The sequence below is a fragment of the Bombina bombina genome, chromosome 8 (genome assembly GCF_027579735.1).
Source record: "Bombina bombina isolate aBomBom1 chromosome 8, aBomBom1.pri, whole genome shotgun sequence".
In the NCBI taxonomy this organism is placed as follows: domain Eukaryota; kingdom Metazoa; phylum Chordata; class Amphibia; order Anura; family Bombinatoridae; genus Bombina; species Bombina bombina.
Window position 1 is genome coordinate 81,448,434 of NC_069506.1, and position 25,943 is coordinate 81,474,376.

General features: G+C 41.3%; 1 protein-coding gene across 1 annotated transcript in view; it reads left to right on the plus strand.

Annotated features, from left to right (window-relative positions):
• Positions 1-25,943, plus strand: part of LOC128638464 (uncharacterized) — a 665,546-nt gene that overhangs the window by 226,461 nt on the left and 413,142 nt on the right. Inside the window, exon 4 of the mRNA XM_053690421.1 lies at positions 21,059-21,143. Coding sequence (XP_053546396.1) covers positions 21,059-21,143 — 85 coding nt within the window. The remainder of the gene's footprint in view (positions 1-21,058; positions 21,144-25,943) is intronic.

Consider the following 25,943-nt stretch of genomic DNA (forward strand, 5'->3'; position numbering starts at 1 on the left):
TTTTCTTATGTTTGTAAATATTTTTTTATTTTCTGTAACTTAGTTCTTTTTTATTTTTTGTACTTTAGCTAGTTTATGTAATTGTATTTATTTGTAGCAATTGTGTTTATTTAATTTATTGATAGTGTAGTGTTAGGTTAATTGTAGGTAATTGTAGGTAGTTTATTTAATTATTTTATTGATAGGGTAGTGTTAGGTTTAATTATATCTTAGGTTAGGATTTATTTTACAGGTAAATTTGTTATTATTTTAACTAGGTAGCTATTAAATAGTTCTTAACTATTTAATAGCTATTGTACCTAGTTAAAATAAATACCAAGTTGCCTGTAAAATAAATATTAATCCTAAAATAGCTATAATATAATTATAATTTATATTGTAGCTATATTAGGGATTATTTTACAGGTAAGTATTTAGCTTTAAATAGGATTAATTTATTTAATAAGAGTTAATTTATTTCGTTAGATGTAAATTATATTTAAGTTAGGGGGGTGTTAGTGTTAGGGTTAGACTTAGCTTTAGGGGTTAATACATTTATTAGAATAGCGGTGAGCTCCGATCGGAAGATTAGGGGTTAATAATTGAAGTTAGGTGTCGGCGATGTTAGGGAGGGCAGATTAGGGGTTAATACTATTTATGATAGGGTTAGTGAGGCGGATTAGGGGTTAATAACTTTATTATAGTAGCGCTCAGGTCCGCTCGGCAGATTAGGAGTTAATAAGTGTAGGTAGGTGTCGGCGACGTTGAGGGGGGCAGATTAGGGGTTAATAAATATAATATAGGGGTCGGCGGTGTTAGGGGTAGCAGATTAGGGGTACATAGGGATAACGTAGGTGGCGGCGCTTTGCGGTCGGAAGATTAGGGGTTAATTCTTTTAAGTAGCTGGCGGCGACGTTGTGGGGGGCAGGTTAGGGGTTAATAAATGTAATATAGGGGTCGGCGGGGTTAGGGGCAGCAGATTAGGGGTACATAAGTATAACGTAGGTGGCGGTCGGCAGATTAGGGGTTAAAATTTTTAATCGAGTGGCGGCGATGTGGGGGGAGCTCGGTTTAGGGGTACATAGGTAGTTTATGGGTGTTAGTGTACTTTAGGGTACAGTAGTTAAGAGCTTTATAAACCGGCGTTAGCCAGAAAGCTCTTAACTCCTGCTATTTTCAGGCGGCTGGAATTTTGTCGTTAGAGCTCTAACGCTCACTGCAGAAACTACTCTAAATACCAGCGTTAGAAAGATCCCATTGAAAAGATAGGCTACGCAAATGGCGTAGGGGGATCTGCGGTATGGAAAAGTCGCGGCTGTAAAGTGAGCGTTAGACCCTTTAATCACTGACTCCAAATACCAGCGGGCGGCCAAAACCAGCGTTAGGAGCCTCTAACGCTGGTTTTGACGGCTACCGCCGAACTCTAAATCTAGGCCACTGTCAGGGATACATATGCAAAAACACACACAGTAATACAAATACACAGGCAGGGATACATATGCATAATGCAAATACGCACACAGTCATACAAATACACAGACAGGGATACATATGCATAATGCAAATACACACATAGGCAGGGATATGCATACACATACAAATATACAGGTAGGGATACACCCATATACACCTACATTATGTGCAAGTATTGTAGAGAACATTGATACTATGAGTAAATGCTGTAAATTCATCCTCATTTGTTTAACTTCTGTTTTTCTTTCTATGAAAACCAACCCAATGTTCACTTGAACTTAGACTTACACATTCTGCTCATCCTTCCCAACCAATCCAAAAATATTTTTTTGGCCAATAAACTAGGGCGAGATTACAAATACGTTGTAGGTTTCAGCGCAACTGCTGAAACCCATGCCACCCGTAAGTTCACCTTGCATATTGGGTGAATCACATATATATGGCACTGCCGTAAGTCAGATAAACTGACGAGGTGGTGGATGGCTGAGTAGGGGTTAATCACTTTATTAGGTACTTTGCGTTGTGGGGGTTGGCGGATTAGGGGTTAATACATTTATTAGTTATGGTGGTGGGGGGATGGCGGTTGATATGTACATATTGCGCATGCATTAGGTGTTTGTTAAGGCTTCTAGGGAGTTACAGTACTTATATATTCAGTGCAAGGCTTGCTGCGCCTGCCTATGTGTGGCGAAGTGACAATGGAGTAAAATGTCTCCATTTTCATAAGTCCTTGCTCTAAATAGGTGATACCGACTTGTGACGCTGGTTTTATTTTAGTTTTATGGTAGTAAAAACAGCAGGCAACGGGTAAAATATATGTGCCGAACTTGTATGTGTGATCGCTACATTCCCAAAAAAATTGGCAACGCCGGCTTTTGCGCCCAACTCCGCATATGTGAAGTCCAGAGCTGCCACTAGTATCTGACTTGACCTTTATTTGTGAGCCTGCCCTAGTATCATCCAAGGGCAATTAAGGGTGCTAAAGGGGAAAAAAATGCAATAATAGAATGTGTTATGAACTTGCAGCAGTGTCAGATACACACACACCTACACCTGCTCAGCAAACGGCGCTGGGCACAGTCAGTTGACTGGTGACCCTCCTATAGTTTACAGAACTAGAGAAGAGATATCCTTAAATGGCAAAGCTCTTAATGTTTCTATGAGACTTTCTGGGACAGGTAGGTAATGATGGCTTGTGGGCAGTGGTTCACTGGTGTTTAGTGTGTGGAACTGTGACAGAAGAGGTGTGTTGTAAACAAGGGGCTTGTCATGGGTGGGATTGGGCTATAAGTGCTGACACTGGGCAGTCCCTTAAAGCTGTGAAATTTGCTGTGAAAGTGGGTGAACCTTCCAACCTGTGAAAATCCAACAATATCTGGGGCAGTTGGAAGCAGTGTTCCCTCTAAGGCCAGATTTTGGGAGCGGACCAGCTGTAAAACAGTTAATAAGGTAACTATTCCTTGCTCTCTGCATTGTGCAGTGTTTGCTAACTGCAGTGTGTGGTTAACTAATTAACTATTTCACTGATGGGTCACTCACAAAATCTGGCCTTAGGGGGGACCACTGATTGGGAGGTATGATGCCAAGAGAATGAAGCAAATTGATACTAGAAGTAAATTGGAAAGCTGTTTAAAATTGTATTCTCTATCTGAATCATGACTGAAAACATTTTGGTTTCATGTTCCTTTAATAAGGACATGGTATCTACCTCATAAGATAAGACACAACCTAGCTGCTTTCAATGTGGTTTATTTCATTCAAGTTTCTCAATTCTTAAACTTGATCACAATTTTAGCTTCATACTGTATTTCTCCAACATTGGTGTGTCCGGTCCACGTCTTCATCCTTACTTGTGGGATATTCTCTTCCCCTACAGGAAATGGCAAAGAGAGCATCCAGCAAGAGCTGTCCATATAGCTCCCCCTCTGGCTCCGCCCCCCAGTCATTCTCTTTGCCGCTCTGAACAAGTAGCATCTCCACGGGGATGGTAAATAGTATGTGGTGTTAGTTGTAGTTTTTTATTCTTCTATCAAGAGTTTGTTATTTTAAAATAGTGCCGGTTTGTACTATTTACTCTAAAACAGAAAAATGATGAAGAGTTTAAAGAGGAGTATGATTTTAGCAGCAGTAACTAAAATCAATTGCTGTTCCCACGCAGGACTGTTGAGCCCAGAGAACTTCAGTTGGGGGGAACAGTTTGCAGACTTTTCTGCTCAAGGTATGATCAGTCATATTTCTAACAAGACATGTTAATGCTAGAAGACTGTCAGTTTTTCCCTTAAGGGGTAAGTAAGCCATTTTCTTAGACTCATAACAGATTAAGGCTTACAAATGGGCTCTACACTGGTTGACACTATTGTGGGCTAAATCGATTGTTTTATTTCATATTTTAATGGTATTTAGAGTGTTTTGTGCACTTAAAAGCACTTTTGGGAACGTTTTTATCGCCTGGCATTTAGTTAGACTACTATTTCAGTCAGAAAGGCCCCTTCACTCTGGTATGCAGAGGAAGGAGGCCCCGTTTTCGCGCCTCAATTGCGCAGTTTACTTCCATGGCAGTGCATGCAGCTTCATGTGAGGGGTCCTGTGGCATACTAAAACGGACTCTGGAAGGTTTATTTCATTGCTGAATAACTCTCAGGGAAGGTAAAAAGCCGCAGCAAGGCTGTGGCTGTGATTGTAGTGTACTAAAATTGTCTAATTAAACAAATAGCTCCGGTTTGCTCATTTTAAGGGTTAAAGTCTTGAAACTTGGTGTGCAATACTTTCAGGGCATTAGGACTCTGGGGTAAAAATTTTGTAAAAATCGGACATTGCCTTCATTGTTTTTCAATATATCAGAAATAAAGTGTGCCTGTTTATTATTTAATTGAAATAATTTTTTTATTAATTTTCCATTGGACATAATACAGATCATATCATGTGATTAAAGATGGACAAAGTCATACAATCATTACCCGGGTACATGTCATAAAAGTCTCTTTTTATATTTCCCATAGTCCATAATATAAAGATTCTGCCCCATCTCATCCCTGCAAGTCCAATAACAGAACTTCAAACATTATATTCAAAACATTAATAACTCCCACGGGATACCCCCCCCCCCCAGGTGTTTCCAAGGCCATTAGCTAAATCCTGGCAAAATCAATACTCTTGTAGCAACAGCTAGCTAAATACATTGTCATTGCATAAGTATTTAGGTGTGGGTGTCAGGTGTCCGGGGTTCTCTATTATTCCCCTCTCCCATCCTCCTCAGCTTCAACCCTCTCACATCTGATCCTGTTAGCAAATCTATAAGAAGTTATCCTTTCTCAAGATCCAGTAAAACCATATTTTTTTAAACCGCTCATTAGATCCCTGAGACCATGCTGCTAGTTCTGACATTGTGTAGGTGTCTTTAATTTTGTCTACTACCTCTCCCCAACTAGCCGCTCCCACCTTCCAATGTCTGGCTATGCATATCCGTAAGCATGTACAGAGAGTCTTAATGAAAGTATTGATCGCTGAGTTGAACGCTTTATTTCTTTCGTTTAGTAGTGCCTGAGTTATTGTCAGTGAAATGTTTTCGTCTAGAATGTTGCTGAGTAACTCCGAGAGCCGCACCCACAGTGGTTGTACTTTCGGACAGTCCCACCACATATGCTTATATGTCCCTCTCTCTTTACAACCTCTGTAAAAGGTCCCTGTCCTATCTGAAGTCATGTGCGCTGTCCGCTCAGGAGTAAGATACCATCTGAAAGCTACCTTCAAGCAGTTTTCTCTCATGTCTGCACTTAGCATTCCCCTACCCACCTCCGACAGGATATCATCCCATTTTCCTTTCTCCCTAGTCTCTCCAATATCTGTCTCACATCTACCCATCAGGGAAGACTTAGAGGCAGTTCCCATCTCCTGAAGCAATATATATAATTGTGATATCAGATGCTTTCCTCTAGAGGGGTTTTTGCAAATCTTTTCCAACATGGTCGGGGACCGACCAGTGCTGTTAGTCAGGTATTTAGTAATAACCGATGAGATCTGTAAGTAGAGGAACCAGTGTACCACATATGGTTGGACCATATCTTTGATCTGGTTAAATGTGAGTATTGTATTTCCATCTAGAAAGTCCGCCACCCTATACAATCCCTTATTTTCCCATTTCCCCACAGATTTCCTCAGCTCCCGGGGCATTAAGAATTTCATTGGCATCAATAAGGATTGAGTAGAGTACAGTCTCAATGTTTTAGTAAACTTGTCCCACAAGTGTATTGTCTCACATGTTACAGGGGATCTATACGTCAGCGTTTTTGCTTTCAAAGTGGGGTCCCACAAAATATCTGCTTGGTTTTCACACCCAGCTATATCAGCCTCTATTCGTGGCCAAATGACTTCCTTCAGATTTTTCTCTAAAATGGTAGTTTGTGCTAACCTAGAGGCATAGTAGTAGTCTACTAGATTCGGGACTCCTACCCCCCCGACCTGTCTATGCTGCTTTAACACTTGTGCTGCTATTCTTGCTTTCCCATCTCCTCTTAAAAAGCGGAGTAGATCTATTTGTAAGGCCTGCAGGTCTGTCAAGGGGACCGCAATCGGTATCGCTCTAAAGAGGTACATGATCCTAGGTAGCACATTCATTTTTAAAGCTGACAGTCTCCCGTACCACGAGAACTTACCCTTTTTCCAATTACTGAGGTCTTTCCTAATAGCTTTATAGAGAGGGACATAGTTTAATCGGTATAAATCTGAGAAATTCCCGTTCAATTTCACCCCTAGATAAGTGATGTGAACCTTTGCCCATGAGATGTTAAAATTCAATTCCATTGTTTTTTTGGCATGAGGGGGAAGGGTGATCGGAAGGGCCTCGCATTTGTCTATGTTAACCTTATATCCTGAAATCTCTGAAAATTTCCCCAGAATGTCATATAGGTTAGGTAAAGAGATTAGGGGCTTGGTCAGCGTCAACAAGACATCGTCGGCGAACAATGTCATCTTATAGTCTCCCCCCGCCAATTGTACACCCGATATCTCCCTTGATTGTCTAATGACCGCTGCCAACGGTTCGATGCAAATGGCGAATAGGAGCGGCGATAGCGGGCACCCCTGACGAGTCCCATTCAAGATATCTATGGACCTCGATGTATAACCTGCGGCACCCACCACCGCAGTTGGATTTGAATATATAGCTGTTAAGGCTTTTATAAAGGCCCCCCGAAATCCCATTTTATCTAGCACTTTAAACATATAGTTCCAGTCCACCCTATCAAACGCCTTTTCCGCGTCGAGTGATAGTAGTAATGCTGGCGTCTCAGTTTTCGCTAAGTAGTCTATCAGGGTCACTATTCTCCGCACATTATCTGGGGCTTCCCGCTCTTTGATAAATCCCACCTGGTCCTGATGAACCAGGGAGGGAAGAATCAATTTCAATCTATTCGCCATAATTTTTGTAAAAATTTTAAGATCTCTATTTATCAGCGAAATAGGCCTATAATTTTGGCAAAGTTTCGAATTCTTTCCCACCTTAGGTATTACCACAATCTTAGCTTGAAGCATTTCTTTAGGGAGCTCCCCCCCCTGCCAGGATTTCATTGCAGAATGTAAGTAGGTGGTCTACCAAATCCCAAACAATTTGTAATATTCCCCTGTTAAACCATCGGGGCCCGCTGCTTTCCCTGTCAGAATGTAAGTAGGTGGCCTACCAAATCCCGAACAATTTGTAATATTCCCCTGTTAGACCATCGGGGCCCGCTGCTTTCCCTGTCTTCAAGTCTTTGATAACCGTCAGTATTTCTATAGCCGTAATTTTCGCGTTAAGTTGTGTAAGGTCAGAGTCCTGGATTACCTGTAAGTCAGCCTGTCGTAAAAAATTGTCTATTTGTGTCGTAAGGTCCCCCGAAGCCACCTTTTTCCCATCATACAAATCCTCATAAAATTGGGCAAAAGTTTCAGTTATCTCCTGAGGGTTAGAGGTGGGAGCACTGTTTGGTTTCTGAATTGAAGGTATAGCAAAAAATTTAGTTCTCTCCCTCAATTTAAAAGCCAAATATTTGTCAGGCTTATTCGCATATACATAATAGTGCGCCCTCAGTTTCAAAGCCGCTCGGATAGAGAATTCATTTAGTATTTTAGATAATTCCTGTCTTTTGGACTGGAGGGTCTTATATATCCTAGTTGATAAGGTACTCAAAAAAAAATATAAAAAATATATAATTAGTGCGCCAACGGTCTGGATTCTGCTATCAATATAAATGTAATTATGAAGTGTATATGAAAAAGACAATCAAAAAGTGATGGTTACATAAATAAAACCAAATAAAGTGATTCCTAGGTCTAAACTCAAATAACAGTGAGTGCTAGTGAGTTAATGTAGTCTTGACAATATACTCCTTATCAAAAAAGGGGTACTAACATTAAAATACAAAGCAATGGTTATTAGTAAACACAATGATATAGTATTATCGTCCCAAAAAACAAAGTTCTTATTGAATACAAATGTGGTGGGCGAATTGTTCAAATCACAGGAGGCAAGCACTTCTTCAAACGATCCCTGTTGGTGACCCAGGGGTAGATACTAGATAGAAAAGGAGATAAAAGAAGGCGCCAACATAGTGCGATTACCAATGAGATGGGACACGCAGTGCAAGTAAAACCATATACTCACAGGATAAAGGACACTTGAAAAGTGTCACAAGTGCCTCCTGGACCCTCAGAGTTGTCCAGCTAACTCCCACTCCACTGTGGTAGTAAGAATCCGCTCGTCTCTGCCAATTAAGGTAGCTACGCTGGTGGTCTCGGCTGCGCTGCTGGTCTCGGCTGCAGTCAGTGTTTCAGAAGGACTGACTAAAGATCCACTCAGATCAGGATGTACAGTTCCGGTCCGTACTCTCCAGAGAGGAGTCAAACAGCAAGGCAAATTAGAAGTTAGTGATAAGATGGCAAAATCAAATGTTACCAGTGGTAAAAAAGAAAGTTTGTGGCTACAATCTTAAAATGTATAAGACTTTAATGGCACAACGTTTCTCGGTCTGTACGTGACCGTTTCCTCAGGTGCATAAGGTACGTCTATGCTCTCTCTCAAGTGTCTCAACTTCCCCCTGGAGGGCATTAACTAATTGTGATGACTTTTTCAACAACATCGACTTCTCTTTTATGAGTAGGCCTCTCATAAAGGGCTTGTGTGCCGCCCAAGTCATTAGAGGGTTGCTGGTGGACCCCACGTTTATCTGCCAGTATTCCTTCAATGCTTTGGTTACTCTCTCATGTATCTCTGGATTCCTAAGGAGTGTTGCATTATAGGTCCACGACCTTTGTCGTGTGAAGTTTATTATGCCCGATAGCTCCAAAGCCACTAAGGAGTGGTCTGACCAAACGCACGGCTGTGTGCCTGATGCGACCAAGTTAGGAGTCATGATTTGACTCACGTATATATAGTCTAATGTTGAGTACGATTGGTGTGCCGGCGAGTAGTATGTATAGTCATGTTTGGAATTACCTACTGCCGTCCAAGAGTCTATAAGGTTATGAGCTCCTAGTGATTCTCTAATGGACTTAATAATGGCATTGTGTCTGTGTTGTTTACTCGTCATCCCTTTGGGTCCCCCCCCCTGAGAAAGAGGACATAGATACATTAAAATCCCCTGCTAAAATAACTCTATCTTGTGACCACTGGGTAAGATGATGTGATATTTGCCGAAAATAGGTATTCTGTGTCTCATTAGGTGCGTAAACATTACATAATGTGATTTTGATATTCTGAATTGTGCCCCGAACAATTACAAACCTTCCCTCCCTATCTCTAGTTACATTGTCCAGGATAAAGTCTAATGACTTATGTAATAATATCGTCACCCCCCTTTTTTTTGCGTCCGTCGTGGAGTGGAAGTGATGTGGAAATTGGTGCGACCAATATTTTGGTATTGTCTGTGAAATGAAGTGTGTTTCCTGAAGGAAAATAATGTTTGCTTTTAGTTTCAGATAGTGCGTCATGGCCGTGCGTCTCTTATTATCTGTATTAAGTCCCCTAACATTATGAGAAATCAATTTTAAATTATTTGACATTGCCATTTCTCCCAATACCTTTCAGAATGTCCCATATAGTTATCACGTCAACTAAGCTCTCACCGCCCTGAGATCCCCCTCCTACTTCCTTGCCCCCAGACACCCGAATCACCTCCTCACCTTGTCTTCTCTCCTGTTCTGCCATCCTATACTTACTAGGAAACACCTGGTATAAAAAAAAACACATTAAATAACAATAAAAAACATTTTCAAAAACATAAACTGTTTTGGTCCTTTTAGGACTCCACCACATATTGCACCTAAGTGCAGTTACATTCATAAATAGTTATTGTGGCAAGATATGTAATTAGAATGTACCGAAACAAATAACACATTAAGAGGTCATTTACATTTTTCCCTTTACAGTATAGTCAGTGGATCGGCAACTAATTGTGATAAAATAACCTTACTTTTTCCTCACTGGAAGACAAACTTTGTCTTATATTAACAGTTACATTGTATTTTAACTAACATAGGCCTAGATTTAGAGTTTTCTCGGTAACGACCCGCGTAGCTAACGCCAGTTTTTTTCTGGCCGCACCATAAAAATAACTCTGGTATTGAGAGTCCACAAAAAGGCTGCGTTAGGCTCCAAAAAAGGAGCGTAGAGCATTTTTAACGCAGCTTCAACTCTCGATACCAGAGTTGCTTACGCAAGCGGCCAGCCTCAAAAACGTGCTCGTGGACGATTTCCCCATAGGAAACAATGGGGCTGTTTGAGCTGAAAAAAAAACCTAACACCTGCAAAAAAGCCGCGTTCAGCTCCTAACGCAGCCCCAATGTTTGCTATGGGGAAACACTTCCTACGTCTGCACCTAACACCCTAACATGTACCCCGAGTCTAAACACCCCTAACCTTACACTTATTAACCCCTAATCTGCCGCCCCCGCTATCGTTGACCCCTGCATATTATTTTTAACCCCTAATCTGCCGCTCCGTAAACCGCCGCTACTTACATTATCCTTATGTACCCCTAATCTGCTGCCCCTAACACCGCTGACCCCTATATTATATTTATTAACCCCTAATCTGCCCCCCTCAACGTCGCCTCCACCTGCCTACACTTATTAACCCCTAATCTGCCGAGCGGACCTGAGCGCTACTATAATAAAGTTATTAACCCCTAATCCGCATCACTAACCCTATAATAAATAGTATTAACCCCTAATCTGCCCTCCCTAACATCGCCGACACCTAACTTCAAACATTAACCCCTAATCTGCCGACCGGAGCTCACCGCTACTATAATAAATGTATTAACCCCTAAAGCTAAGTCTAACACTAACACCCCCCTGAGGTTAAATATAATTTTAATCGAACAAAATTAATTAACTCTTATTAAATAAATTATTCCTATTTAAAGCTAAATACTTACCTGTAAAATAAATCCTAATATAGCTACAATATAAATTATAATTACATTGTAGCTATTTTAGGATTAATATTTATTTTACATGCAACTTTGTAATTATTTTAACCAGTTACAATAGCTATTAAATAGTTAAGAACTATTTAATAGTTACCTAGTTAAAATAATAACAAAATTACCTGTAAAATAAATCCTAACCTAAGTTACAATTAAACCTAACACTACACTATCAATAAATTAATTAAATAAAATACCTATAATTATCTACAATTAAACCTTCCACTACACTATCAATAAATAAATTAAATACAATACCTACAAATAACTACAATGAAATAAACTATCTAAAGTACAAAAAATAAAAAAGAACTAAGTTACAAAAAATTAAAAAAATATTTACAAACATAAGAAAAATATTACAACAATTTTAAACTAATTACACCTACTCTAAGCCCCCTAATAAAATAACAAAGACCCCCAAAATAACAAAATGCCCTACCCTATTCTAAATTACTACATTTCAAAGCTCTTTTACCTTACCAGCCCTGAACAGGGCCCTTTGCGGGGCATGCCCCAAGAAATTCAGCTCTTTTGCCTGTAAAAAAAAATTAAGGTAGGAATATTCTGATTGGCTGATGGAATCAGCCAATCAGAATTAAGTTCAATCCTATTGGCTGATTCGATCAGCCAATCAGATTGAGCTTGCATTCTATTGGCTGTTCCGATCAGCCAATAGAATGCGAGCTCAATCTGATTGGCTGATTGGCTCAGCCAATCGGATTGATCTTGATTCTGATTGGCTGATTCCATCAGCCAATCAGAATATTCCTACCTTAATTCCGATTGGCTGATAGAATCCTATCAGCCAATCGGAATTCGAGGGACGCCATCTTGGATGACGTCCCTTAAAGGAACCGTCATTCGGGTAGTAGGCGTCGGGAGAAGAGGATGTTCCGCGTCGGAGGTCTGCAAGATGGATCCGGAAGAAAGAAGATTGAAGATGCCGTTGATAGAAGACTTCATCCGGATCATGGACCTCTTCAGCTCCCGCTTGGATGAAGACTTCATCCGGATCATGGACCTCTTCAGCTCCCGCTTGGATGAAGACTTCAGCCGGATCATGGACCTCTTCAGCCCCCCGCTTGGGCTTTGATCAGGACATCGGAGGAGCTCTTCAGGACGGATCAGTGAACCTGGTAGGGTGAAGACAAGGTAGGAAGATCTTCAGGGGCTTAGTGTTAGTTTTATTTAAGGGGGGTTTGGGTTAGATTAGGGGTATGTGGGTGGTGGGTTGTAATGTTGGGGGGGGTATTGTATGTTTTTTTTTACAGGCAAAAGAGCTGAATTTCTTGGGGCATGCCCCGCAAAGGGCCCTGTTCAGGGCTGGTAAGGTAAAAGAGCTTTGAAATGTAGTAATTTAGAATAGGGTAGGGCATTTTGTTATTTTGGGGGTCTTTGTTATTTTATTAGGGGGCTTAGAGTAGGTGTAATTAGTTTAAAATTGTTGTAATATTTTTCTTATGTTTGTAAATATTTTTTTATTTTTTGTAACTTAGTTCTTTTTTATTTTTTGTACTTTAGATAGTTTATTTCATTGTAGTTATTTGTAGGTATTGTATTTAATTTATTTATTGATAGTGTAGTGGTAGGTTTAATTGTAGATAATTATAGGTATTTTATTTAATTAATTTATTGATAGTGTAGTGTTAGGTTTAATTGTAACTTAGGTTAGGATTTATTTTACAGGTAAATTTGTAATTATTTTAACTTTTTTAGCTATTAAATAGTTATTGTACCTGGTTAAAATAATTACAAAGTTGCCTGTAAAATAAATATTAATCCTAAAATAGCTACAATGTAATTATTCGTTATATTGTAGCTATATTAGGGTTTATTTTACAGGTAAGTATTTAGCTTTAAATAGGAATAATTTATTTAATAAGAGTTAATTAATTTCGTTAGATTAAAATTATATTTAATTTAGGGGGGTGTTAGTGTTAGGGTTAGACTTAGCTTTAGGGGTTAATACATTTATTAGAATAGCGGTGAGCTCCGGTCGGCAGATTAGGGGTTAATAATTGAAGTTAGGTGTTGGCGATGTTAGGGAGGGAAGATTAGGGGTTAATACTATTTATTATAGGGTTAGTGAGGCGGATTAGGGGTTAATAGCTTTATTATAGTAGCGGTGCGGTCCGCTCAGCAGATTAGGGGTTAATAAGTGTAGGCAGGTGGAGGCGACGTTGTGGGGGGCAGATTAGGGGTTAATAAATATAATATAGGGGTCGGCGGTGTTAGGGGCAGCAGATTAGGGGTACATAGCTATAATGTAGGTGGCGGCGCTTTGCGGTCGGCAGATTAGGGGTTAATTATTGTAGGTAGCTGGCGGCGACGTTGTGGAGGGCAGATTAGGGGTTAATAAATATAATACAGGGGTCGGCGGTGTTAGGGGCAGCAGATTAGGGGTACATAAGTATAACGTAGGTGGCGGTCGGCAGATTAGGGGTTAAAAAAATTTAATCGAGTGGCGGCGATGTGGGGGGGCCTCAGTTTAGGGGTACATAGGTAGTTTATGGGTGTTAGTGTACTTTAGAGTACAGTAGTTAAGGGCTTTATGAACCGGTGTTAGCCCAGAAAGCTCTTAACTACTGACTTTTTTCCTGCGGCTGGAGTTTTGTCGTTAGATGTCTAACGCTCACTTCAGACTCGACTCTAAATACCGGAGTTAGAAAGATCCCATTGAAAAGATAGGATACGCAATTGACGTAAGGGGATCTGCGTTATGGAAAAGTCGCGGCTGAAAAGTGAGCGTTAGACCCTATTTTGAGTGACTCCAAATACCGGAGTTAGCCTAAAACCAGCGTTAGGAGCCTCTAACGCTGGTTTTCACGGCTAACGCCAAACTCCAAATCTAGGCCATAGTGTCATAACTTACAAGTATGGCCCAATGTTCAAGGGCCCACATGGTGCTCAACATGTCTCCCCAATCATCTCCTACAAGACATTAAACTTTCCAACCCTTATTTCCTTGGAGAACAAGAAAGAAAAAAAGGAAACATAAAGGAATACAGCTTTAGTATACTTATCTATCCATCGTCCCTTTCTTTAATAACCTTCGGGTAATCATATAAAGTTCCTCCCCTCTAAAAGGGGGTATACCCAATTAAGGGACATGTGTCTTTCCTCTTCAACTTTTGTTGATGTCACCCAAACTCCTCAAGTTTTCCGTTTTTTTTTCTGGTATCCTGGTCCATTGCTTCTGTCGGGTTTTATTCCCCTGACTGAGTTGATCTGAGGGACCTCCCTGTTGTGAGAGATCCGGAGGCTCCATCTTTAACTTACGACATACTTCTGGAATCTCCCACGGTTCTTTAATGAAGAATGACTTGTTCTCCCACATTATGTGGAGGGCAAAAGGAAACCCCCATCTATATGGGACATGATTCTTCCTTAATAAAGATGTTAAAGGCCGAAGAGAGCTTCTTCTGTGTAGTGTCCTCAAGCATAAATCCTGGAAGAACTGAATAACATTGCCCTGATACTTAAATGTTGGATTCTTCCTTGCTGCAGCTAGTATTTCTTCCTTTTCTTGAAAGCGTAGCATCCTTATGATGACATCTCTGGGAGGTTCTTCCCCCTTAGGCTTGGGCCTGAGAGCCCGATGTGATCTTTCCATCTGGAATTTCTCCTCTCCAGCTGAGCCAGTGATGGAATGAAAAAGGTTGAGCAAATATGCACTCAGCTCCTTAGGGCCAATTGATTCTGGGACTCCTTTTAGCCGCAGATTAGATCTGCGGCTCTGATTTTCTAAATCTTCCAGCTTGTCATATATATCCTCAATGTCTGCCTGTTGGGAGGAGACCTTTTCTGTCATTTCATTTAGACCATCTACCATAGAGTCTCCGCTTTCCTCTAGGGTGTTTACCCGAGATCCTAAATCTACTACCTCCTTCTTCAGCTCTGCTATACTATTGGTCACAGAGTTTTGCAAGCTTTCCATTTTTTCCAAAAGTTTCTCAAAGTTTGTATTTATGTCCTGTTTGGAGACCAGGTGATCCAAATCAGCCTTAGTTATGGGCCTTGTATCTGTTGTCCCTTCTGTGGGAGGCTCATCCATATCCCTCTCTTTATCAGAATGCTGTGCTTGTATATCAGAGGCTTTATCCCCCTTTGCGGGTCTGAAAAAGAGGCTAGAGGCCGATTGTTTGCTTAGAGGGTTCACCTTAGTATTCTTTCTGGCAGCCATTTTGGCGCGTCACTGATGCAAGTGTAAGAATTATAAGTACTGTCCTTTAGTGGTATCACAGGCCAAACCTCCTCCTTTATCTTCTAACAGGCAGAAATAGACAAGCAATGTATATTTACTCCTTTGAGGATAGAGTTGATAACTTTAGAACCAGGGAGAAGGGTGCTATATGTAATGACAAGTTACAGGCTGTTTAAGTCATAATTTCCTTCACAGTTTCAAGTATATGGGAGATTACATATTTGCTGTTGCAAGATGTGGGATTTGCCTCCTCCTCCTCTCCTCCCACACATTAATAAACAATCTCAAAGTCTGTCTTTCTTGACCCTTTCAGTGGATCCTTCAGGGCCCCAGGCATATTAAAACAAGCAGCTTGTTCCCCTATAGTTATCCCTAGGGAAAGTTCACCACGCTGTTCTCTCAGTATTCATATAAGTTATATGGGCCTATGTGACATCTCTCATTCACTGCATTGATATAACTGCTGCATGCAGAGTTTGTATAAATTTGTCTTTCTTATCCCTGGCAGCATGTTACTGTTTGCATCCTCTATCTCCCCCGGTTCATTCTCTGTAAATGTCCCTCTTTTTCGTTATAGCTATGGCTCCCATTAAAGGTTATGTGGCCCCAGAAGCTATTCTGATTATTTATCAAGACCCCCTTGCTATGCAGGTCTGTGTCAGCAAGGCCTTTATCACTCCGTAGCTTAGGAGCTGCAGAAGCCAACCTCACCCTCTTCCTCCTTCACTTGCCGCTTATTTACATCTGACTCCTTCTAGTTGAGACCCTTTATTATAATTTTAAGCCTCTTACCCACATCCGCTATCGAGTTCTGCAGCGGCTGCAGCCTTTACTTAAGAAAGTTTCTCCACGTGGGCTGTGAAAATGGTGATTGGCCTTCCTGTCAGAAGTCTCCACAAAGTCTTGCTTAACACGGAAAGAATCTTTGCTGCGATGTCTGTAAAGTAGTGTCTGGATGTTCTGCACCACATACGCTCACATTCTGTGTCTCTGATGTGCCTGTAGCACTGATTTCTTGCCTTTATTCTCCTTCTCCTGCACGGAGCTCTCAGCTTAAGCAGCCATTCCCTTGCTGCTCCAGACTCCGCCCCTCCTGTTTATTATTTAAAGGGACAGTAACGCTTTTCTTTAAAAACGCTTTTATTGCATTATTAGCCTGCCAAATTCTGTCTAACATGTCTATACCTTCAGATGGCTTATGTTCTGTGTGTATGAAAGCCAAGGTGGTTCCCCCAATTAATGTATGCGCAAATTGTGTCATAGCGTCCAAACAAAGTATGGACAGTACTGCCATATTGAATAAGATTGAACAAGATGATTCTTCTAATGAAGGTAGTAGGGATAGTCATTCATCCTCTCCTTCTGTGTCAACACCAGTTTTGCCCGCGCAGGCGATACCTAGTACATCTAGCGCGCCAATGCTTGTTACTATGCAACAATTAACAGCAGTAATGGATAATTCTATAGCAAATCTGTTATCCAAACTGCCATCCTACCCTAGAAAGCTCAGTTTTAAATACAGAAGATGAGCAGGTTGGCGCTGAGGACAATTTATCAGTTATACCCTCACATCAATCTGAATTGGCAGTGAGGGAGGGCCTGTCTGAGGGGGAAATTTCTGATTCAGGAAAAGTTTCTCAGCAGGCAGACACTGATGTCGTAACATTTAAATTTAAGTTAGAACATCTCTGCGCCCTGCTTAAGGAGGTCCTAACTACTCTTGATGACTGTGATTCTTTGGTAATTCCAGAGAAATTGTGCAAGATGGACAAATTCTTAGAGGTCCCAGTGCATGCTGATGCCTTTCCGATACCCAAGCGGGTGGCGGATATAGTGACTAAGGAGTGGGAAAAGCCAGGTATAGCTTTTGTTCCACCTCCTATATTCAAGAAAATGTTCCCCATTGTTGACCCCAGAAGGGACGCATGGCAAACGGTTCCTAATGTTGAGGGGGCAGTGTCAATGTTAGCTAAGCGCACAACTATTCCTATTGAGGACAGTTGCGCTTTTAAAGATCCTATGGATAAAAAATTGGAAGGATTGCTAAAAAAGATATTTGTTCAGCAAGGTTTCCTGTTTCAACCAATCTCGTGCATTATTCCTGTCACCACGGCAGCGTATTTTTGATTCAAGGAACTAGAAAATTCGCTCCAAAAAGAGACTCCATATGATGAAGTCATGGACAGAATTCAGACACTAAAGTTGGCTAATTCCTTTATTTTGGATGCCGCTTTCCAATTGGCTAAGTTAGCGGCGAAAAATTCAGGGTTTGCAATAGTGGCGCGCAGAGCGCTTTGGCTAAAATCCTGGTCGGCGGATGTGTCTTCCAAGAATAAATTGCTTAATATTCCTTTCAAGGGTAAGACCCTTTTCGGGCCGGAATTGAAAGAGATTATTTCAGACATTACTGGTGGAAAGGGACATGCCCTCCCACAGGATAGGCCTTTCAAGGCTAAGAACAAATCTAATTTTTGTTCCTTTCGCAATTTCAGGAACGGACCGAATCCTAACTCTGCGGCCTCCAGACAAGAAGGCAACTCTTCCCAGCCTAAGCCAGCATGGAAACCATTGCAAGGCTGGAATAAGGTTAAACAGGCCAAGAAGCCTGCTGCTGCTACCAAGACGCTCAGGCTTGGGCAAGAGACGTTCCGGATCCCTGGGCACTAGAAATAGTCTCTCAGGGGTATCTTCTAGAATTCAAGGAACTTCCTCCAAGGGGAAGGTTCCACATGTCTCGCTTATCTTCAGACCAGATAAAGAGACATGCATTCTTACATTGCGTAGGAGACCTATTAAAAATGGGAGTGATAAACCCAGTTCCAACAGCGGAACAAGGTCTGGGGTTTTACTCAAACCTGTTTGTAATTCCCAAAAAAGAGGGAACTTTCAGGCCAATTCGGGATCTAAAAATTCTAAACAAATTCCTCAGAGTTCCATCATTCAAAATGGAAACCATTCGGACAATTTTACCAACAATCCAGGAGGGTCAATATATGACTACCGTGGACTTAAAGGATGCGTACCTGCATATTCCTATCCACAAAGATCATCATCAGTTCCTGAGGTTCGCCTTTATGGACAAAAATTACCAGTTCGTGGCTCTTCCGTTCGGTTTAGCCACTGCTCCCAGAATCTTCACAAAGGTGCTAGGGTCCCTTCTAGCGGTTCTACGACCGAGGGGCATTGCTGTAGCACCTTACCTAGACGACATTCTAATCCAAGCGTCGTCTCTTTCCAAAGCAAAGGCTCATACAGACATTGTTCTAGCCTTTCTCAGATCTCACGGGTGGAAGGTGAACGTAGAAAAGAGTTCCCTGTCCCCGTCAACAAGGGTTCCCTTTTTGGGAGCAATAATAGACTCTTTAGAAATGAAGATCTTCCTGACAGAGGTCAGAAAGTCAAAGCTTCTAAACGCTTGTCAAGTTCTTCACTCTATTCTTCAGCCTTCCATGGCTCAGTGCATGGAAGTAGTAGGATTGATGGTTGCAGCAATGGACATAGTTCCTTTTGCTCGAATTCATCTAAGACCATTACAACTGTGCATGCTCAATCAGTGGAATGGGGACTATGCAGACTTGTCTCCCCAGATTCAAGTAGACCAGGTAACCAGGGATTCTCTCCGCTGGTGGTTGTCTCACGATCACCTGTCTCGGGGAATGATTTTCCGCAGACCAGAGTGGGTCATTGTCACGACCGACGCCAGTCTCTTAGGCTGGGGTGCGGTCTGGGACTCTCTGAAAGCTCAAGGTCTATGGTCTCGAGAAGAGTCTCTTCTTCCGATAAACATTTTAGAACTGAGAGCGATATTCAATGCGCTCCTGGTGTGTCCTCACCTAGCAAAGGCCAAATTCATAAGGTTCCAGTTGGACAACATGACGACTGTAGCGTACATCAATCATCAGGGGGGAACAAAGAGTTCCTTAGCGATGACAGAGGTATCCAAGATCATCAAATGGGCGGAGGATCACTCCTGCCACCTATCTGCAATTCACATCCCAGGAGTGGACAACTGGGAGGCGGATTATTTGAGTCGTCAGACTTTTCATCCGGGGGAGTGGGAACTCCACCCGGAGGTTTTTGCCCAGTTAACTCAACTATGGGGCATTCCAGATATGGATCTGATGGCATCTCACCAGAACGCAAAGGTTCCTCGATACGGGTCCAGATCCAGGGATCCCAAGGCGACACTAGTGGATGCATTAGTGGCGCCTTGGTCGTTCAACCTAGCTTATGTGTTTCCACCGTTCCCTCTCCTTCCCAGGCTTGTAGCCAGGATCAAACAGGAGCAGGCCTCGGTGATTCTAATAGCCCCTGCGTGGCCACGCAGGACTTGGTATGCAGACCTGGTGAATATGTCATCGGCTCCACCATGGAAGCTACCTTTGAGGCAGGATCTTCTAGTACAAGGTCCGTTCGAACATCCAAATCTAGTCTCTCTCCAACTAACTGCTTGGAAATTGAACGCTTGATTCTAGCTAAGCGTGGGTTTTCAGATTCAGTCATAGATACTCTGGTTCAAGCCAGAAAACCTGTAACTAGGAAAATTTACCATAAGATATGGCAAAAATATATCCGTTGGTGTGAATCCAAGGGATTCCCTTGGAGCAAAATTAAGATTCCTAGGATACTTTCCTTTCTCCAAGAAGGTCTGGATAAAGGTTTGTCAGCTAGTTCCTTAAAAGGACAGATATCTGCTCTGTCTGTTTTGTTACAGAAACGTCTGGCAGCAGTACCAGATGTACAGGCGTTTGTACAGGCGTTAGTTAGAATCAAGCCTGTTTACAGACCCATGACTCCTCCTTGGAGTCTAAATTTAGTTCTTTCAGTTCTTCAGGGGGTTCCGTTTGAACCCATGCATTCCATAGATATTAAGTTACTATCTTGGAAAGTTCTGTTTTTGGTTGCTATTTCTTCTGCTAGAAGAGTTTCTGAATTATCTGCTTTGCAGTGTACTTCTCCCTATCTGATATTCCATACAGATAAGGTAGTTTTACGTACCAAGCCTGGTTTTCTTCCAATGGTCGTTTCCAACAGGAATATTAACCAGGAAATTGTTGTTCCTTCTCTGTGTCGGAATCCAGTTTCAAAGAAGGAACGCTTGTTACACAATCTAGATGTGGTCCGTGCTTTAAAGTTCTATTTAGAAGCAACAAAGGATTTCAGACAGACATCATCCTTGTTTGTTGTCTATTCTGGTAAGAGGAGAGGGCAGAAGGCTACTGCTACCTCTCTTTCTTTTTGGCTGAAAAGCATCATCCGATTGGCTTATGAGACTGCCGGACGGCAGCCTCCTGAACGTATTACAGCTCATTCTACTAGAGCTGTGGCTTCCACATGGGCCTTCAAGAATGAGGCTTCTGTTGATCAGATCTGTAAGGCAGCGACTTGGTCTTCTCTGCATACTTTTGCCAAATTTTACAAATTCGATACTTATGCTTCTTCGGAGGCTATTTTTGGGAGAAAGGTTTTGCAAGCCGTGGTGCCTTCCGTTTAGGTAACCTGGTTTGCTCCCTCCCTTCATCCGTGTCCTAAAGCTTTGGTTTTGGTTCCCACAAGTAAGGATGAAGCCGTGGACCGGACACACCAATGTTGAAGAAAACAGAATTTATGTTTACCTGATAAATTTCTTTCTCCAACGGTGTGTCCGGTCCACGGCCCGCCCTGGTTTTTAATCAGGTTTGAAAAATGTCTTTCTTTATACACTACAGTCACCACGGCACCCTATGGTTTCTCCTTTTTCTCCTAACCGTCGGTCGAATGACTGGGGGGCGGAGCCAGAGGGGGAGCTATATGGACAGCTCTTGCTGGGTGCTCTCTTTGCCATTTCCTGTAGGGGAAGAGAATATCCCACAAGTAAGGATGAAGCCGTGGACCGGACACACCGTTGGAGAAATAAATTTATCAGGTAAACATAAATTCTGTTTTCATTTAATTTCAGGTGGTTGGAGTTGCAGATCCCCGTTCCTGTGCCAGGGAATACCTGAAAACAAAACATAATATCAGTGAGGACAAACTCTTTGAAGGTACATTTTAAAGTTATGCTTGCTTGGAACTGAAACATTGCAAAAAAACAAAACAACAAATTTCAATCTCACTCTCCAATAAAACAAAAGCAGACTGCAAACATTGGGCTAGATTACAAGTGGAACAAAATCAATACACTCCTAGCATTTGAGGGACCACTGGGCATAACCCCCACAACGCTGCCACAACATTCAATCGCCTAGATTACGATTTTGGCGTTAGCCTTAAAAAGCAGCGTTGAGAGGTCTCAACGCTGCTTTTTAACGGCCATTGGTATTACGAGTCAGGCAGGAAAGGGTCTACCGCTCACTTTTCTTCTGCGACTCGAGGCTACCGCAAATCCCCTTACGTCAATTGCATATCCTATCTTTTTAATGGGACTTGCCTAACTCTGGTATTACGAGTCTTGGAAGAAGTGAGCGGTACACCCTCTCCTGTCAAGACTTCTACCGCACTTAAAAGTCAGTAGTTAAGAGTTTTATGGGCTAACGCCGGAACATAAAACTCTTAACTAAAGTGCTAAAAAGTACACTAACACCCATAAACTACCTATAAACCCCTAAACCGAGGCCCCCCCACATCGCAAACACTATAATAAAATTATTTAACCCCAAATCTGCCGACCGGACATCGCCACCACTTTAATAAATGTATTAACCCCTAAACTGCCGCACTCCCGCCTTACAAACACTAGTTACATTTTATTAACCCCTAATCTGCCTGCCCTAACATCGCCGACACCTACTTACATTTATTAACCCCTAATCTGCCACCCCCAATGTCGCCGCTGCTATATTAAATTTATTAACCCCTAAACCTAAGTCTAAACCTAACCCTAACCCCCCCTAACTTAAATATAATTTAAATTTAACAAAATAAATTTAACATAATTAAATAAACTAATCCTATTTAAAACTAAATACTTACCGATAAAATAAACCCTAAGCTAGCTACAATATAACTAATAGTTACATTGTAGCTAGCTTATGATTTATATTTATTTCACAGGCAACTTTGTATTTATTTTAACTATGTACAATAGTTTTTTTTTAGCTAAAATAAGTACAAAATTACCTGTAAAATAAATCCTAACCTAAGTTACAATTACACCTAACACTACACTATCATTAAACTAATTACCTCAACTACCTACAATTAATTACAATTAAATTCAATAAACTAAATTACGGGAAAAAAAATTACAAGAAGTTTAAACTAATTACACCTAATCTAAGCCCCCTAATAAAATAAAAAGCCCCCCAAAATAATAAAATGCCCTACCCTATACTAAATTACAAATAGCCCTTTAAAGGGCCTTTTGCAGGGCATTGCCCCAAAGTAATCAGCTCTTTTACCTGTTAAAAAAAATTACAATACCCCCCAACATTTACAACCCACCACCCACACACCCCTACTCTAAAACCCACCCAATCCCCCCTTAAAAAAACCTAACACTACCCCATTTAAGATCACCCTACCTTGAGCCGTCTTCACCCAGCCGGGCACAAGTGGTCATCCGATGGGGCAGAAGAGGACATCCAGACCGGCAGAAGACTTCATCCTATCCGAGCAGAAGAGGACATCCGGACTGGCAGAAGGCTTCATCCAAGCGGCATCTTCTATCTTCTTCCATCCGACGAGGAGCGACTCCATCTTGAAGACATCCAGCGCGGAGCATTCTTCCAGCACGACGGACTAACGACGAATGACGGTTCCTTTAAATGACGTCATCCAAGATGGCGTCCCTCGAATTCCGATTGGCTGATAGGATTCTATCAGCCAATCAGAATTAAGGTAGGAAAAATCTGATTGGTTGCGTTAATCAGCCAATCGGATTGGAGTTCAATCCGATTGGCTGATTGGATCAGCCAATAGAATGCAAGGTCAATTCGGATTTTTCCTACCTTAATTCCGATTGGCTGATAGAATCCTATCAGCCAATCTGAATTCGAGGGACGCCATCTTGGATGACGTCATTTAAAGGAACCGTCATTCGTCGTTAGTCCGTAGTGCTGGAAGGATGCTCCGCGCCGGATGTCTTCAAGATGGTGTCGCTCCTCGTCGGATGGAAGAAGATAGAAGATGCCGCTTGGATGAAGCCTTCTGCCGGTCCGGATGTCCTCTTCTGCCCGGATAGGATGAAGACTTCTGCCGGTCTGGATGTCCTCTTCTGCCCCATCGGATGACCACTTGTGCCCGGCTGGGTGAAGACGGCTCAAGGTAGGGTGATCTTCAATGGGGTAGTGTTAGTTTTTTTTTAAGGGGGGATTGGGTGGGTTTTAGAGTAGGGGTGTGTGGGTGGTGGATTGTAATGTTGGGGGGGTATTGTAAAAATTTTTAACAGGTAAAAGAGCTGATTACTTTTTGGCAATGCCCCGCAAAAGGCCCTTTTAAGGGCTATTTGTAATTTAGTATAGGGTAGGGCATTTTATTATTTTGGGGGGATTTTTTATTTTATTAGGGGGCTTAGATTAGGTGTAATTAGTTTAAACCTCTTGTAATTTTTTTTTCTCTGTAATTTAGTGTTGTTTTTTTTACGTAATTTAGTTTATTGAATTTAATTGTAATTAATTGTAGGTAGTTTAGGTAATTAGTTAAATGATAGTGTAGTGTTAGGTGTAATTGTAACTTAGGTTAGGATTTATTTTACAGGTAATTTTTTACTTATTTTAGCTAGGTAGTTATTAAATAGTTAATAACTATTGTACCTAGTTAAAATAAATACAAAGTTGCCTGTGAAATAAATATAAATCCTAAGCTAGCTACAATGTAACTATTAGTTATATTGTAGCTATCTTAGGGTTTATTTTATAGGTAAGTATTTAGTTTTAAATAGGAATAATTTATTTAATTGTAGTTATTTTATTTAGATTTATTTAAATTATATTTAAATTAGGGGGTGTTAGGGTTAGGGTTAGACTTAGGTTTAGGGGTTAATAACTTTATTATAGTGGCGGCGACGTTGGGGGCGGCAGATTAGGGGTTAATTAATTTAATATAGTTGCGGCGACGTTGGGGGGGCAGATTAGGGGTTAATAACTATAATGTAGGTGTCGGCGATGTTGGGGGCAGCAGATTAGGGGTTTATAAATATAATGTAGGTGGCGGCGGTGTCCGGAGCGGCAGATTAGAGGTTAATAGTATAATGCAGGTGGCGACGATGTTGGCGGCGGCAGATTAGGGGTTAATAAGTGTAAGATTAGGGGTGTTTAGACTCGGGGTTCATGTTAGGGTGTTAGGTGCAGACATGTTTTTTCTTTCCCCATAGGAAACAATGGGGCTGCGTTAGGAGCTGAACGCTGCTTTTTTGAAGGTAAGGCTTGTGGGGCTAATGCTCCTTTTTTTCCCACCGCTCCCTTAAGCCAACGCTGGTATTACAGTTTTTTTTTCAGCCAGCTCAGCCCCATTGTTTCCTATGGGGAAATCGTGCACAAGAACGTTTTACCTGCTTACCGCTACCGTAAGCAACGCTGGTATTGAGGTGAGATGTGGAGCTAAATTTTGCTCAACGCTCACTTTCTCTTGTTAAGTGTATCCAGTCCACGGATCATCCATTACTTGTGGGATATTCTCCTTCCCAACAGGAAGTTGCAAGAGGATCACCCACAGCAGAGCTGCTATATAGCTCCTCCCCTCACTGCCATATCCAGTCATTCTCTTGCAACTCTCAACTAAGATGGAGGTCGTAAGAGGACTGTGGTGTTTTATACTTAGTTTATTTCTTCAATCAAAAGTTTGTTATTTTTAAATGGTACCGGAGTGTACTGTTTATCTCAGGCAGTATTTAGAAGAAGAATCTGCCTGCGTTTTCTATGATCTTAGCAGAAGTAACTAAGATCCTTTGCTGTTCTCACATATTCTGAGGAGTGAGGTAACTTCAGAGGGGGAATAGCGTGCAGGTTTTCCTGTAATAAGGTATGTGCAGTTAAAATATTTTTCTAGGGATGGAATTTGCTAGAAAATGCTGCTGATACCGAAGTAATTTAAGTAAAGCCTTAAATGCAGTGATAGCGACTGGTATCAGGCTTATTAATAGAGATACATACTCTTATAAAAGTGTATTTTAAAACGTTTGCTGGCATGTTTAATCGTTTTTTACATATGTTTGGTGATAAAACTTATTTTTCCACATGGCTGGCTTGAATTTTGCCTAGAAACAGTTCCCTGAGGCTTCCCACTGTTGTAATATTAGTGGGAGGGGCCTATTTTGGCGTTTTTTTTGCACAGCAAAAATTACAGACACAGACATCCAGCTTCTTCCTGCATGATCCAGGACTTTTCTGAAGGGCTAAAAAGGCTTCAAAAGTCGTATTGAGGGAGGTAAAAAGCCACAGTAGAGATGTGGCAGTTGTTGTGACTGTTTAAAAAACGTTTTTGTCATTTGTTATTCCGTTTTTGGTATTAAGGGGTTAATCATCCATTTGCAAGTGGGTGCAATGCTCTGCTAACTTATTACATACACTGTAAAAATTTTGTTAGTGTAACTGCATTTTTTCACTGTTATTTCAAAATTTGGGAAAATTTGTGTTTCTTAAAGGCGCAGTATCGTTTTTTATATTGCTTGTAAACTTGTTTTAAAGTGTTTTCCAAGCTTGCTAGTCTCATTGCTAGTCTGTTTAAACATGTCTGACACAGAGGAACCTACTTGTTCATTATGTTTGAAAGCCATGGTGGAGCCCCATAGGAGAATGTGTACTAAATGTATTGATTTCACCTTAAACAGTAAAGATCAGTCTTTATCTATAAAAGAATTATCACCAGAGGGTTCTGTCGAGGGGGAAGTTATGCCGACTAACTCT